Source organism: Uloborus diversus, chromosome 2, assembly GCF_026930045.1.
Source record: "Uloborus diversus isolate 005 chromosome 2, Udiv.v.3.1, whole genome shotgun sequence".
NCBI lineage: Eukaryota > Metazoa > Arthropoda > Arachnida > Araneae > Uloboridae > Uloborus > Uloborus diversus.
Genome location: NC_072732.1, coordinates 1987073 through 2001271, shown reverse-complemented (window position 1 = coordinate 2001271; position 14199 = coordinate 1987073). Strand labels below are relative to the sequence as shown.

The 14199-nt window shown below is 38.7% G+C and overlaps 1 protein-coding gene across 1 annotated transcript in view; it reads right to left on the bottom strand.

Annotated features, from left to right (window-relative positions):
* The window catches only part of LOC129217730 (lactadherin-like), an 81151-nt gene that overhangs the window by 15795 nt on the left and 51157 nt on the right, over positions 1–14199 (bottom strand). Inside the window, exon 9 of the mRNA XM_054852066.1 lies at positions 10198–10431. Within this exon, the coding sequence (XP_054708041.1) occupies positions 10198–10431 (234 nt within the window). The remainder of the gene's footprint in view (positions 1–10197; positions 10432–14199) is intronic.

Sequence of the window (14199 nt, the reverse complement as noted above, 5' to 3'; positions counted from 1 at the left end):
CATAACTCTTTTCATTTTTCTCCTACAAACTCAAAATTTTGTCTATAAGATACCCTTTACCATAGTACACTGTGTACCAAACATCAACATTTTTGGTCAAATATGTCATAATTCCGACTGAAGGGGTTAACGGACACGATCAGTTATATCATGTAATAACTAGGTATTCTATAAAATAACTTCATTATATACTTTAACGGTAATACGTGTTACGTACACTACATAACTTCAAACCTGTTAAATATTTGAAGTCTCCTTAACAACTCAAAAGCAGGATCGGATCTACAGTCGAACCTCCATATCTCGAACTTCCACATATCGAAATTTTCTATATATCGAAATCCCAGCAAATTTCCATGTTTATTACGTAGAAAATTGTTTCTAAATATCGAAAAAATCTCTATATATAGAATTTTTTTTCGAGACATTCGTAGATTTTTTTTTCCTCTTAGACTGTTTGTCTCATGAAAAATAAAGGTTAGGGGAGAAAATGATGTTCACTAAAGGTTCTTACGAAACTCGTAAGGAATCTGGGGTTGAGGGGTGTGTAGATAGGCCGTTGTTTCGTTCTGGAATTCTTAAATTCCCTCAAGTTTATTTCAAATATCTTAGTTGTAACCAGTAACATTGTAAAATATGTTTCAAGTCATCCCTTTTGTCTGTTGATTATCGTTCCTAGTCGGTTTAGCTGCAGTAAAAATCGTTCAAGTTAAGTAGATTGATTTTTGAGCAATCACGCTTGCTTATTGTTCTCATTTGACTGTTTTGAATTTCTATCATTTTATTTTCCCGCCAGCACCCTCTGCCAGCACCACCGTCGCGTCGATCGGCCTCACGATGCTGCTCCTCTTGCGAAAACCGTCTCCAGGTTGCGTCCATATCCTACACACACACGCCTACACACACATACACACACTCATGCCTGCGCACAGACACAAACACACACTCCTACATACACGCACACGCATACACACGCCTACACACACATACACACACACATACACACACTCATGCCTGCGCACAGACACAAACACACACTCCTACATACACGCACACGCATACACACGCCTACACACACATACACACACACATACACACACTCATGCCTGCGCACAGACACAAACACACACTCCTACATACACACACACGCGTACACACGCCTACACACACATACACACACTCATGCCTGCGCACAGACACAAACACACACTCCTACATACACACACACGCGTACACACACAGCACTGCATACACAACACGCACACACATGCATACATACACAAACACACACGCACACATGCGCCTACACAAACACATACGCGCATTCATACACACACACGCTCGTGACTGCAAAAAACATAATTTGAATTCAAGATGCCAAAAATTCAAATTAATATAATTTTTCTCTCGATTTGTCAAAACGAAAATCCCCTAATCATCAAGTTGAATTGCCGAAGAATGAAGATGTATGAAGGCGCAAAAATGTAATTTCTGTTTTTTTTTTAATTAACTTTCGTTTAATCCGATGCTCGTATAAATTAGAAATTAGGTTTCATACACGAAAATTAGCTTTAATTTTAATGTTGTAGGAGATTTTTAGGATAAAATAAAATCGTTTCTTTATATCGAAATTTCTATATATCGAATTTTTTTCCGGCAATATGCTACTTCGATATATGGAGGTCCGACTGTACTTAGTGCGGGGGAGCCCTCTGTCTTGAAGGGGGCCCGTGGATCTTACTGGCGTAGAAATCCAGTTGGCAGTGAGGGGCCCTGCTGATTTTTTGCAGGGGGACCCAAAACTTATAGATCCGGGGCTGCTCAAAAGGATAGATGCGTGTACTCATGTACACGCATTCGAATTAATACTTCTAAAATCCATGTTTTATGACTCATAAAATGTATTAACAATGGAGTTTGGAATTTTCAAATTCATAATTTTGGTGCGTTTGTGGCAGTATTCAAAATTTAAAGAAAAACGCTGCATTGTTTTGTAAGAAATGATTTTTGCAGTAACTGCGATATAAGTAAATGCTGTAGGTAAACCACTGAAGTTGTACACTTACTCAACAATAACTATTGAAATTTTGCAAATTAAATTGAAAAAAAAATTAAAAAATTAATTTGAATTTGGACATCTTGAATTCAAATTATGTTTTTCGCAATCACGAGTGTGTGTGTGTGGGTATGTAGGCGTGTGTGTGGGGGGTATGTGTATATGTGTGTAGGCATGTATGTTTGTGTCTGTGTGCTGGCATAAGTGTGTGGGTAGTTGTGTGTATGAATGTGTGTGCGTGGGGGCGGGGTATGTGTGTGTAGGCATATATGTTTGTTTCTGTGTGCAGGCATGAATGTGTGGGTAGTTGTGTGTATGTGTGTGTGTATGTTTTTGTGCGTGTGTATGTGTAGGTGTCTGTATGTGTTTGTGTGTGTATGTGTGTGTAGGTGTGTGTATGTGTGCGTGTGTGTGTAGTTGTGTATGTATGCGCGTGTGGGCAGGACAGGGATGCAACCTGGAGAGGGCCTTCGCTATAGGAGCAGCATCGTGAGGAGCCGGTCGACGGTGATGCTGCGGAGGGTGGCGGTGGGAAAATAAAATCATAGGACGCCAAAAACAGTCAAATGAAAGCAATAAGCAATCGTGATTGCTCAAAAATAAAATAAAATAGCAGTAATATTTTTCCCACAAAAAAAATTATAGTAAAACTCATTTTTTGGTTTTGAAAAATTTCGAAGCGACGCGACGTTTAAATTCTAAAAACTCATTTTTTTAACTACGGCACTGGTTTTAAATGTAAGGAGAACTTTAGGGTCAAGCTTTTGTTCTAAACACTTATCATGAAGTCCGTCATTCGGGGGCCTTGACAATAGCCCCCCTGATTTTGGAAAAATCAATGTCAATCAAAACCTGTAAGTTGGGGAGGTTTTTGCTGTTTTTTGTGAGTTTACAAACAGCTCCCTCCCCCCCTTTTCAGTTCCCTTTGCCCCCCCCCGTCCGGGTAAATTCGAAGTGACGGGCCATCTTATCCTAGACTGAATGAAATGATCCTCGTTGTAAACTATGCAAAAACTCGTGGTCGTTTAGCTTCCCAACTGTTCGTAAAATAAGAACTAATTACAACGTCAAGTAACGCAAATTGCAGACATTTCGTTGCATGCTGCATGTTTATTTAAACACTAGTGGTACCCGCACGGCTTTGCCCGTAATAGAAAATTAAAGGTCTTTTGGTTCTCCTGTATGTTCTTTATCTTTACTAATAATAAAGCTGAAAGTCCCCCTGTCCGGAGGATGTCAGGATCTCTGTAACGCGCATAGCGCCTAGACCGTTCGGCCGATTTTCATGAAATTTGGCAAAAAATTAGTTTGTAGCGTGGGGGGCTGGGCACCTCGAAGCGATGTTTTCGAAAATTAGATGTGGTTATTTTTCTATTCTAATTTTAAGAACAAAATTCTCATAAGATGGACGAGTAAATTATGAAATTATCATAACGTGGAACCGTAACATGGGCATAAGCCAATTCGCGAGAAAATTCGCCATACATTATTTGTAAATATACAGGCGAACCAACAGACCTTTTGATTTTCTATTACGGGCAAAGCCGTGCGGGCACCGCTAGTTACAAATAATGTATGGTGAATTTTCTCGCCAATTGGCTTATGCCCATGTTGCGGTTCCACGTTACGATAATTTCGTAATTGACTCGTCCATCTTATGATATTATTTTTCTTAAAATTGGAATAGAAAGAGAACCACATCGAATTATCGAAACATCGCTTCGAGGTGCACACCCCCATGCTACAAACTAACTTTGTGCCAAATTTCATGAAAGTCGGCCGAACGGTCCAGGCGGTATTCGCGTCACAGAGATCCTGACAGAGAGACTTTCAGCTTTATTGTTAGTAAAGATACAGATGGATTAAGTAACCTTATTTAAACAGGTTGTAAATGGTATCTGTTGTTGCATAGTTTATATGCAACAACAAGTTTAGTTTTATAGTAGTTATAAGCAGGGCCGATCCTAGGGTGTCGGCCGCCCGTGTGCAAAGACCTAATGTGCCGCCCCTCAAGAGTAATTTGCATATTTTGACTTATCTTTAACATGCATATAAATCTTTCTTTAAATTTCTATGCCAAGTTCGGATTTAAAAAAAAGGGGGGGGGGCAGAAGAATGATCTTATAAAAAGGAAGAAATTTTTTATAGCAAAAAACTCCTTAGGTACAATTTATATTTTTGAAGGAAGTAATAGATACCAAATTTTTCTAGTCGTAAAAACTCATTTTATAGTAAGATAAATAAGTACCTTTGTGCTGTTGTAAAGAAACGAAAAGTAACAACGTATAAAAAGCACAAATTCGCAGAATTTGTGCTTTTTATACGTTGTTGCTTTTCGCATTTTGTAGTCTTTCTTCGGTGACATCAGAGAAGGGACGGAGGAAGGGGAAGAGTGGGGGGAGGTGTCAGGGGTTTTGGGGAAGAGGATTGTTCCAAGAAAATTATCGTAATTGGTGTATGAAAAATATTTTTAGTTAATCTTTAATTGTGTTTCGTTGCAAGGACAAAAGAGTCAAGTATATTCAAGGTGCATGGAGAAATTTTGATGTCAAATACCGCAATTTTAGGAACGATTTCGAGACTTTAGGTGAAAGTAATGTTGCAGTTCTTTCCTAAAATTCTTTAAAAATTGAAATCAATTTGAAGCTATTTTTTAAGACCGTAGCTTTAGAAAGGATCGACGTTCTTCCCGAAAAATCTCCGAAACTGAAATTTTAAAACCGCAATTTTGGGTTACCTTTGTTGACGTTGCAAGAGGAAAGGAGATTCAATCGTCTCCCACCGAAAGATTTCGAAATATAAGTTTAACACGCAAATTTAGGCCGTCTTTGGTGACGGTAGGGGATCTGGCGGCTATCCTCCGGTAATTTCTCGGCACTATTTTTTCAAAAACCCGTTTTTGGCTAGATTTGAAAACAGTAGGGGAAACATGAAAATATCCCGAACCAAAATATTTTTCAGAACTGAAATCCATTATAGGCTATTTTTGAGAAGGAAGGATTTTGGAGCTCTTAAGCGGATTTTTCTAAAATCGCAATTTTATGTTATCTTTGGTGACGTTAACAAAACAGGGAAGCTTCTATGGATCTTACGGATATTTTTCAACATTAATATCTGAAAAATATAACTATAGACTTTTGTCCACCTCACCTCGACGATTGATGGATATGCTCTAGCGCCGTAAAAAGTTACATAAGCATGGCAGTTCTCCTCCGGAATTCTTTAGAAATATAAGTCCCAAAATCGTAAAGCGTGAATTGATTTCGGGGTCCTCCACTGCAAAAATTTCGAAAAATGCCAAAGCAATTTTATATGACGTTTGATGATAGGAAGGGCTGTCGTCTGAAAATACGTTTTGGATTTTGGAGCCAACATTTTTAGGCTATGTTTGATTAAGTTAAGGTGGAAGAGGTGAATCAGAGATTTAATTGGGTTTTTAAGATCGATGGTTCAACCAGCGAAATTTTCCGAAAGTAAAGTCCTAGAAACGCAATTATAAGCCTTCTTTAGTTTCGTCAAGGAGGTCATGGCATCCTTTTGGATCTTCGTTTTGGAGCTACATTTAAATTTGCTTCCTGGGGCAAGGACCCTGTCCTCCTATCTAATCCGAAACCGGGCAGTTCATTCAAGATTTTAATCAGAAAAATTGTCGTAAAGGGGAAAAAGTACAACATTTTAGTTCGTCATTCATATATGTTACTCTCAAGGGAGCCGCAGTTATCCACTTTCTCTCCACGCATCCACGATTGTTAAACACAGAGTTTTTTACATAGTTTGTTATTTGAAATGCTTGCGAGAGCACCTAATCAGTATAGCTTTTTTTTAAATAAATAAAATATGTCTTCATTGTTTAGGTCTATGAAAACTTGGGGGGTAAGCATTAGTGGCCGCCCTCAGTGCTCTTTTTAGACGGCACCATTTCATGCTTCAGAAGGGGGCTTTCCCCCTCCCCTGTATCCATGCCTGATTAACGGTTCTGTCACAAACTTTGCAACCAAATGAAGCATGTGTGTTAAGAGTAGATATTAATGGACAATAAACCAACACAATGTTCCCTAACATTCTATTTTTCTTAAACTATGCTATGCTGTCGGGAAATCGGCACATACTTTGACAATTGAACATTTAAAAATCAGCATATTTATTCTTCCTATTATAAGTTATCTTGTGAGAAATTCTTGAGGAATTTTGCTTGATTATAAGAATTATATGATGCGGCCTGCGGCCGCCCCTTGTTTTGGCCGCCCTTGTGCGGCGCACACTCTGCACACCTGCTAGGATCGGCCCTGGTTATAAGTTTATATGCTTCCTACAATATTTTCCAGGGGAGGCGGTGGCAAAGGGTTTGTGTGTTACATTAATTTTTTATAAGGAGGAAATAACAACAAAGTACAGTGCAGAACCTTTTATCCGGGAACCAAAAAACCGGGAAAATAGAAAACCGGCAACCTTTTGCCGATTTTCCCGTCATTTTTACTTCCTTTTACAAAAAAGGAAGTATTGTATTCGCGAAAAAATTTTCATCCAAAAATCGGCATTAATTTCCATTTTGCTCATCCCCAAATGAATGTTGAGTTTTTTTTCTTCAACCTGACCACACGTGGGTATGTGCCTAGGAACGTACAGACCCCCGAAATATCCATTTTGACGATTCCCGAGTTAATTACAACGCGTTTTCTCGTGACGTCTGTATGTACGTGTGTATGTGTGTATGTATCTCGTATAACTCAAGAACGGTATGTCCTAAAAAGTTCAAATTTGGTACGTAGACTCCTAGTGGAGTCTAGTTCTGCACCTTCTCTTTTGGTTGCATTCGAATGTTCCTAAGGGGGTCTTTTGCCCCTTTTTGGGGGGAAATCATTGTTAATTTCGATGTAAACTCAAATGGTGTTATAATTTGTCGGACACTGGGCGATATATCGCCAGTCTTTTTTCAAATTTGGCCGGGTTTTTTTTTCTTTTTTTTTTATTTGGTTTCAATTTGACCACTGTTGGTGATATTTAGAGAGTAAACAATTGAATCACATTAAAAATTCCAATAATGGGGAAATGACATTAACGCATTTTCGGCAATTTTTGAAAAACTAAGCATTTTTTTTTTTTTTTTTGAAGTACCTAAAAGAAATGAGCAGTTTCTTAGTAAATACCATATTACTCATCCATAAGTTGGGAAAATGTTTACAAATATGAACTTCAAAGGGTTGTCTTTAACGCAGGGAAAAATTTCCCGAATATTTTCTTGAACTAAAAGTACACACGTAAGTCAGAAATTTTTGTGTTTTGTTCCAACTGAAAACTAAAGAAATGAATATAGTCACGTTATAGTGCAATATTTTACTGAATGGCCTTCAATTAGAACCGTTTAGAGCGGAAGTGACGTCGCAAAAGCGCGTGAAAAGCCGAGATTCTCGAATTTTCCGGATAGTTGACGGTGAAATCTAGAAATCGTTAAACGCAAGACTGTAATAAGGCTGCAGGAACTCATAAATTAAATTTCTATTGGTTTTAACTTAATGCACAAGCAATAGTTATCAGTAAACGCTAACGCCAAACCTTTACAAAAAAGTGAAAAAAAAAAAGAAAAAAAAATAATTTGAATTTTGACTTCTTGAATTCAAATTATGTTTTTCGCCATCACGAGTGTGTGTATGTAGGCGTGTGTGTTTGTGTGTGGGGGGTATGTGTATGTGTGTGTAGGCATGTGTGTTTGTGTCTGTGTACTGGCATAAGTGTGTGGGTAGTTGTGTGTATGAATGTGTGTGGGGGGGGGCATGTGTATATGTGTTTGTGGTAGTTGTGTGTATGTGTCTGTATGTATGCGTGTGTGTATGTGTTTGTGTGTGTATTCGTATGTGTGTAGGTGTATGTGTGTGTTTGTGTGTGTGTGTGTGTGTGTATGCGTGTGTGTAGTTGTGTATGTATGCGCGTGTGTGTGGGACATGGACGCAACCTGGAGACGGCTTTCGCTAGAGGAGCAGCATCGTGAGGAGCCCGTCGACGGTGATGCTGCGGAGGGTGGCGGTGGGAAAATAAAATGATAGCACGCCAAAACAGTCAAATGAAAGCAATAAGCAATCATGATTGCTCAAAAAAAAAAAAAAAATTGAATTTTGTCATCTTGGATTCAAATTATGTTTTTCGCAATCACGAGTGTTTGTGTATATGTAAGCGTGTGTGTTTGTGTGTGGGGAATATGTGTGTGTGTGTAGGCATGTGTGTTTGTGTCTGTGTGCAGACATGAGTGTGTGGGTAGTTGTGTGTAGGTGTGTGTAGACATATGTGTGTCGGCGTGCAGGCATGAGTGTGTGGGTAGTTGTGTGTATGTGAGTGTGTAGGTGTGTGTGTGTTTGTGTGTGTATGTGTGTGTGTGTGTAGGTGTATATATGTATATGTGTGTAGGTGCGTGTGTGTATGCGTGTAAGTGTAGGATATTGACGCAACCTGGAGACGGTTTTCGCCATAGGAGCAGCATCGTGAGGAGCCGGTCGACGGTGATGCTGCGGAGGGTGGCGGTGGGAAAAATCAAAGGACCTCAAAAACAGTCAAATAAAAGCAATAAGCATTCGTGATTGCTCAAAAAAAAAAAAAAGGAAGAAAAAAAAAACGCGTTCATGAAAACAAATTCAAAAACTTGTTTCTTGCCCTTCACTTCATTCTCTTTCATTTTAAAACATCGAAAATTGGTGTTTTTCTTTCCTTTTAAAAATGAATGTGGGGGTCTCAGGTCTTATTAAATAACTTAAGGTTTTTGGTGTTTAAATCATTCTCTCACTAGCAGTTTTTAATGTTTCGATACTGATAAGCATTTCTGAACTGTTTTCTTCTTATTTTAATACGTACTAGTGGCACCCGCACGGCTTCGCCCGTAATAGAAAAATGAAAAGGTCTTTTGGTTCGCCTGTATATTTACAAATAATGTATGGTGAATTTTCTCGCCAATTGGCTTGTACCCACGTTAGAGTTCCACGTTATGATAAGTTCGTATCTCGACAATTGGCATGTGCCCATGTTACGGTTCCACGTTACGATAATTTCGTAATTTATGATAGTTTTTTTCTTAAAATTGGAATAGAAAAAGAACCACATCGAATTTTTGAAACATCGCTTCGAGGTGCACACCCCCATGCTACAAACTAACTTCGTACCAAATTTCATGAAAATCGGCCGAACGGTCTATTCGCTATGCGCGTCACAGACATCCTACAGACATTCTCCGGACATCTTCCGGACAGAGAGACTTTCAGCTTTGTTATTAGTAAAAATTACTATTTATTATAGTGATTTAAGTTTTATAAACAATCGGCCAAAAGCTCTTTTTAGTGATCCAGAAATCCGGGAAATTCAGATATCCGGGATAGCGATGGTCCCGAACTTCACAGATAATTGGTTCTCTACTGTATGTACAAATGTGCCAAATTTAGTTATGCTTCTGAAATCCAGTGTATCTGTGTGGGGGGGGGGGAGTTCATAATTTAACATAATCACTCATAATTTGGTTTCCACACAGCACTAATAAACATAAAATCGCAATTTTTGGACTTCACTCTGTCTCTGAACAGCATCTTGGCTTCAAGACTCATTACGATTAAAACTGATTTTGCAGCTTATAAAAATAATGGGACGCTTGATCTTCTTTATCTTTACTCATAATAAAGCTGAAAGTCTCTCTGTCCGGATGTCTGGATGTCTGTGACGCGCATAGCGCCTAGACCGTGCGGCCGATTTTCAGGACATTTGGCACAAAGTTAGTTTGTAGCAGGGGGTGTGCACCTCAAAGCGATGTTTCGAAAATTCGATGGGGTTCTTTTTCTATTCCAATTTTAAGAACAAAATTATCTTAAGATGGACGAGTCAATTACGAAATTGTCATAACGTGGAACCGTAACATGGGCACAAGCCAATTGGCGAGATACGAAATTCTCATAACGTGGAACCGTAGCATGGGCACAAGCCAATTGGCGAGAAAATTCCCCATACATTATTTGTGAATATACAGGCGAACCAAAAGACTTTTTGAGTTTTTTATTACGGGCAAAGCCGTGCGGGTATCACTAGTGTAACATAAAAGTAATTGTAAAATAGCTGTAAATATTAGATACGTCTCTTCGATTCTCCGAGAGGTGAAAAGGTTCGGGACTCACCCTCACCTCTCCCCTGCCAGGTGACGACGACGACCCCTCGGACGTTCTTCCTGGCCCCCAGGTCGACCATCCAGACGGGGTGGTCGACGTAGTAGTTGTCGAGGATGGCGCATCTGCGCAGGTGCGTGTCCTCGTCCCCGTCCACCGCGAACGACGAGTGCCCGTCCTTCCAGCCCGTCCACGTGTGCCGCTTGTCGTTCACCCACGTGTCTCGCTTGTAGGCCAGGTTCTCCACTGGAACACAAAAAAAGTCATCAGTTTCAGAACAACACGTTCTGCGTGTGGTGACACGACAAATAAATCAAAATAAGTAGCAATAAAAAGACCATTGTAGAACAAATTATTTGCCCTCGTGTCCCCGTTAGCGAAATATGAGATCTCGCTTGCCGAAATTATAAAAAAATTCGACAGATTTAAAGGCTTGGCGAGAGTTTTTAAGCAAAGCGACTAATTTAGAGTTGGCGAGAGTGTTTAAGCAAAGCGCCAAATTTAAAGAGTAGGCGAAAGTGTTCAAGCAAAGCGCCAAATTTACAGAGTTGACGAGAGTGTTCAAGCAAAGCACCAAATTTACAGAGTTGAAGAGAGTGTTCAAGCAAAGCACCAAATTTACAGAGTTGAAGAGAGTGTTCAAGCAAAGCACCAAATTTAGAGTTGGCGAGAGTGTTCAAGCAAATCGCCAAATTTAAAGAGCAAGCGAGAGTGTTCAAGCAAAGCGCCAAATTTAAAGACTTGGCGAGTGTTCAAGCAAATCGCCAAATTTAAAGAGCAGGCGAGAGTGTTCAAGCAAAGCGCCAAATTTAAAGACTTGGTGAGAGTTTTTAAGAAAAGCGCCAAATTTAAAGAGTTGACTAAAGTTTTCCAGCAAAGCGCCAAATTTAAAGACTTGGCAAGAGTTTAAAAAAAAAAGCGCCAAATTTAAAGATTTGGTGAGAATTTTTAAAAAATCGCAAAATGTAAACACTTCGCGAGATTTTCAAAAAAAAAAAAAAAAACCCGCAAAATTTAAAGACAGCGAGATTTTCAAAAAAAAAAAAACCTCCCCCGCAAAATTTAAAGACTTGGCAAGAGTTTTAAGAAAAGCGCCAAATTTAAAGATTTGGTGAGAATTTTTAAAAAATCGCAAAAGGGTAAACACTTTGCGAGATTTTCAAAAAAAGAAAACCCCCCGCAAAATTTCAAGAGTTGGCGAGAGTTTTAGAAAAGCATTAAACTTGGCAAGTCTCTGGCGCTTACATAAGCGCCAGATTTAAAGATTTGGCGATAATTTGAAAAAAAAAAAAACTTTTATGGTGATTGTAAACGTCCTTCCCACGATTTTTAGATGGATGCAGACGGTGATATTGCGTGACCAGTTTCTCGCCAAATCTTAAAATTTGGCGCTTTTCTTAAAATTTCGACTGACTTTAAAATGCTTATGCTTATAACTTTTTCTAGTGATTTTACAGCCTCCGTTGTTTTTTGAAATTCGAAGAAAGTAAATATACTCCAGGGATATTTTTCGCAGGCTTTCGAATGGCCCTAAAATCAGATTGGTCGAACCATTATTTCGGGTTGAAGGAGCCATTTAATGCCATTTTCGGGACCTTAAATTAAAATCCGAACGGTTCGGAACTTTCTTAGCGTTCGAAAAACCCCTACGTTCCTTCTCGGGGGCCCCGAGTACCTCCCTGCCAAATTAGGTCGAGATTCGACGTGGATGTTTATAGGGAACATACAAACATTCTTGTATATATTCTCTGCTTTGTTTATATAGATTACTCCATTCCTGTGGTTCCCTAGTAAGGAGATAAATCTCCACTTTGGCAACCATATTTCATGGTTGCCATGGACACTTTCCCAGAAAAAAACCTGCTTTTCACCGCATTCCGTTTTTTTTGCGGGGTATATGTGGATTTTTTCTCCTCCTGCTTGCTTCCGGGAGCAAAGCGGAGTTTTACCCAGAATGCATTACGCGAAACAAGTTCGTCTACTAGCCGCTAAATATGCTGGGTAAAAACCGCTTTCTGTGGCACAATGGGAAACCTCTTTTTACATGGGAACGGGGAATTTTTCAATCGGTTTTTTGCAGAGCGGGGATTTACCGGGTCGAAAAGTGTGTTGTGAACGCGTCTACTGGGTTGCAACCTATTAAATGTTCCTATTTTGACTATTGGATGTTGTTCATTGACCCTCAAAACTAAAAAATTCACCATCGCCGAAATTTAAAACACCGTACTTGATTTTTAATGAATTTTTAAAAATTCACTCGCAAAAGGCGCTCTTTTGAAACGTCACGAGCTTACGTCACAGGGCACTAATGGGCAGCCTTCCGCCGAAGATCCCTTGTTTTCGCTACGGACATTTTGAGCGCGCTGATATTTTTATTTTTTAGAAATTCAATAACCCTTTTGAACACACTATGGAGGCCAGATTCGTTAAAGCACAATCTAATAATCTCCCTCACTGTACCATTAATTATGGTACAGTGAAACCTGTGTAAGTTGACCACTCGCGGTGCAGTACTTTGGTGGTCAACTTATAAAGGGCGGTAATGATTTTTTTTTTTTTTTTTTTTTGTCATTTCTAGCACCATGTATTTAATTCACACTTATTCTTTCTGTTCAACTCACTTTCATTGTTTAACATTATTGAAAGTGAAACAATATTAAAAATACTATTGATGTAATTTTGTTATTTTTTTCCCTTGTTTTTAACTATATTAAACACTGTAGTTTTAGAAATTCCGTGTGTGCCGTCTAATTTTCTTTGGCTTTCTCCATTTTCAATTAATTTTAATATAATATTTCATCCTTTTTATTAATCTCAAGTTCAACTAACTTTCTTTTTCAAGCCTTTTTTGTACAACTTATAGCACAAAGAGCAATTCGCGCGACTCTCCCAGTTCATAAAGGCAAAGTTAGAATGTCCTATCTCTTAATCCCTTGACCAGAAACATGTAACTTTACTTATTAGCAGGCGTACATCTGCGTACCTGCAGAGCGAGGGGCCCGCGTTCTTAAAGGGGCTAACGGCCCTAGAAATTGAAGAAAAAAATAGAAAAAACTAGCACTAAGACTTATTCACTTTACAAATAGACACTGCTGGCCACTAGGGAGGGGCCCTACATATTTTGTTGCAGGGGGGCCCAAAATGTATAGATCCTGGCCTGCTCTTTTTAGCACAATTCCTGTGTTGCCACAACATATTGCAACTGAAAGAAAAGACTTTGAACTTTTCTACTGACACCTATTTTCATTGAACAGAGTACAAAAAGCTATCTCAAATAGAACAACAAATGAAAAACAAGTTTGGAGAATAAAGAGCAGCATAAGCTTTATGCTGCTGTTTAGTTAGTAAAATACTGTTCTGTCATCAAAGTATTAAAAACATTCTTGGAAAGCTATGAAAAAAAAGGGGAAAAAAAAGAAATAATATTAATAATAATAATAATAAATAAATAAATAAATAATAAAATAAAATAATTTGCTGAAGAAAGTTTCAAAAAATAAACCAAGTGGTCAACTTACAAAGGGTTTTTTACAATACTTCAAACCAAATTTGGCGAACATTAGTGGTCAAGATAGACAGGTGGTCAAGATAGAGAGGTGGTCAAGTTAGAGAGGTTTTCCTTTATTATATGAGATAGGACTAATTCCGTTCCTGACTAAAGCGGTCAACATAGACAGGTGGTCAACTTACAAGGGTGGTCAACTTTACAGGTTTTACTGTATTCGAATATTTCCGAAAGCATGAGAGGTTTAATGTTCCAGAAACGCGAGAAGTTAAACAACAAAGGTAAGCCTTGCGTTTCGTCTTCGAAGCCAACTGCACTTCCTTCGGCTTCTCCCGCGGCGGAAGAGCGCATGACGTCACTTCCTGTGCCATTTGACGTCACAATCGCTTGAAACTTTAAAAATTAATTTAAAAAAAAAACTACTTATCGTATCGCAAAAATTTTTTCACTTATGATGTTCATACATGTTACTCTATCATATAAAAATAAAATTGAAAAATCGAAAACTT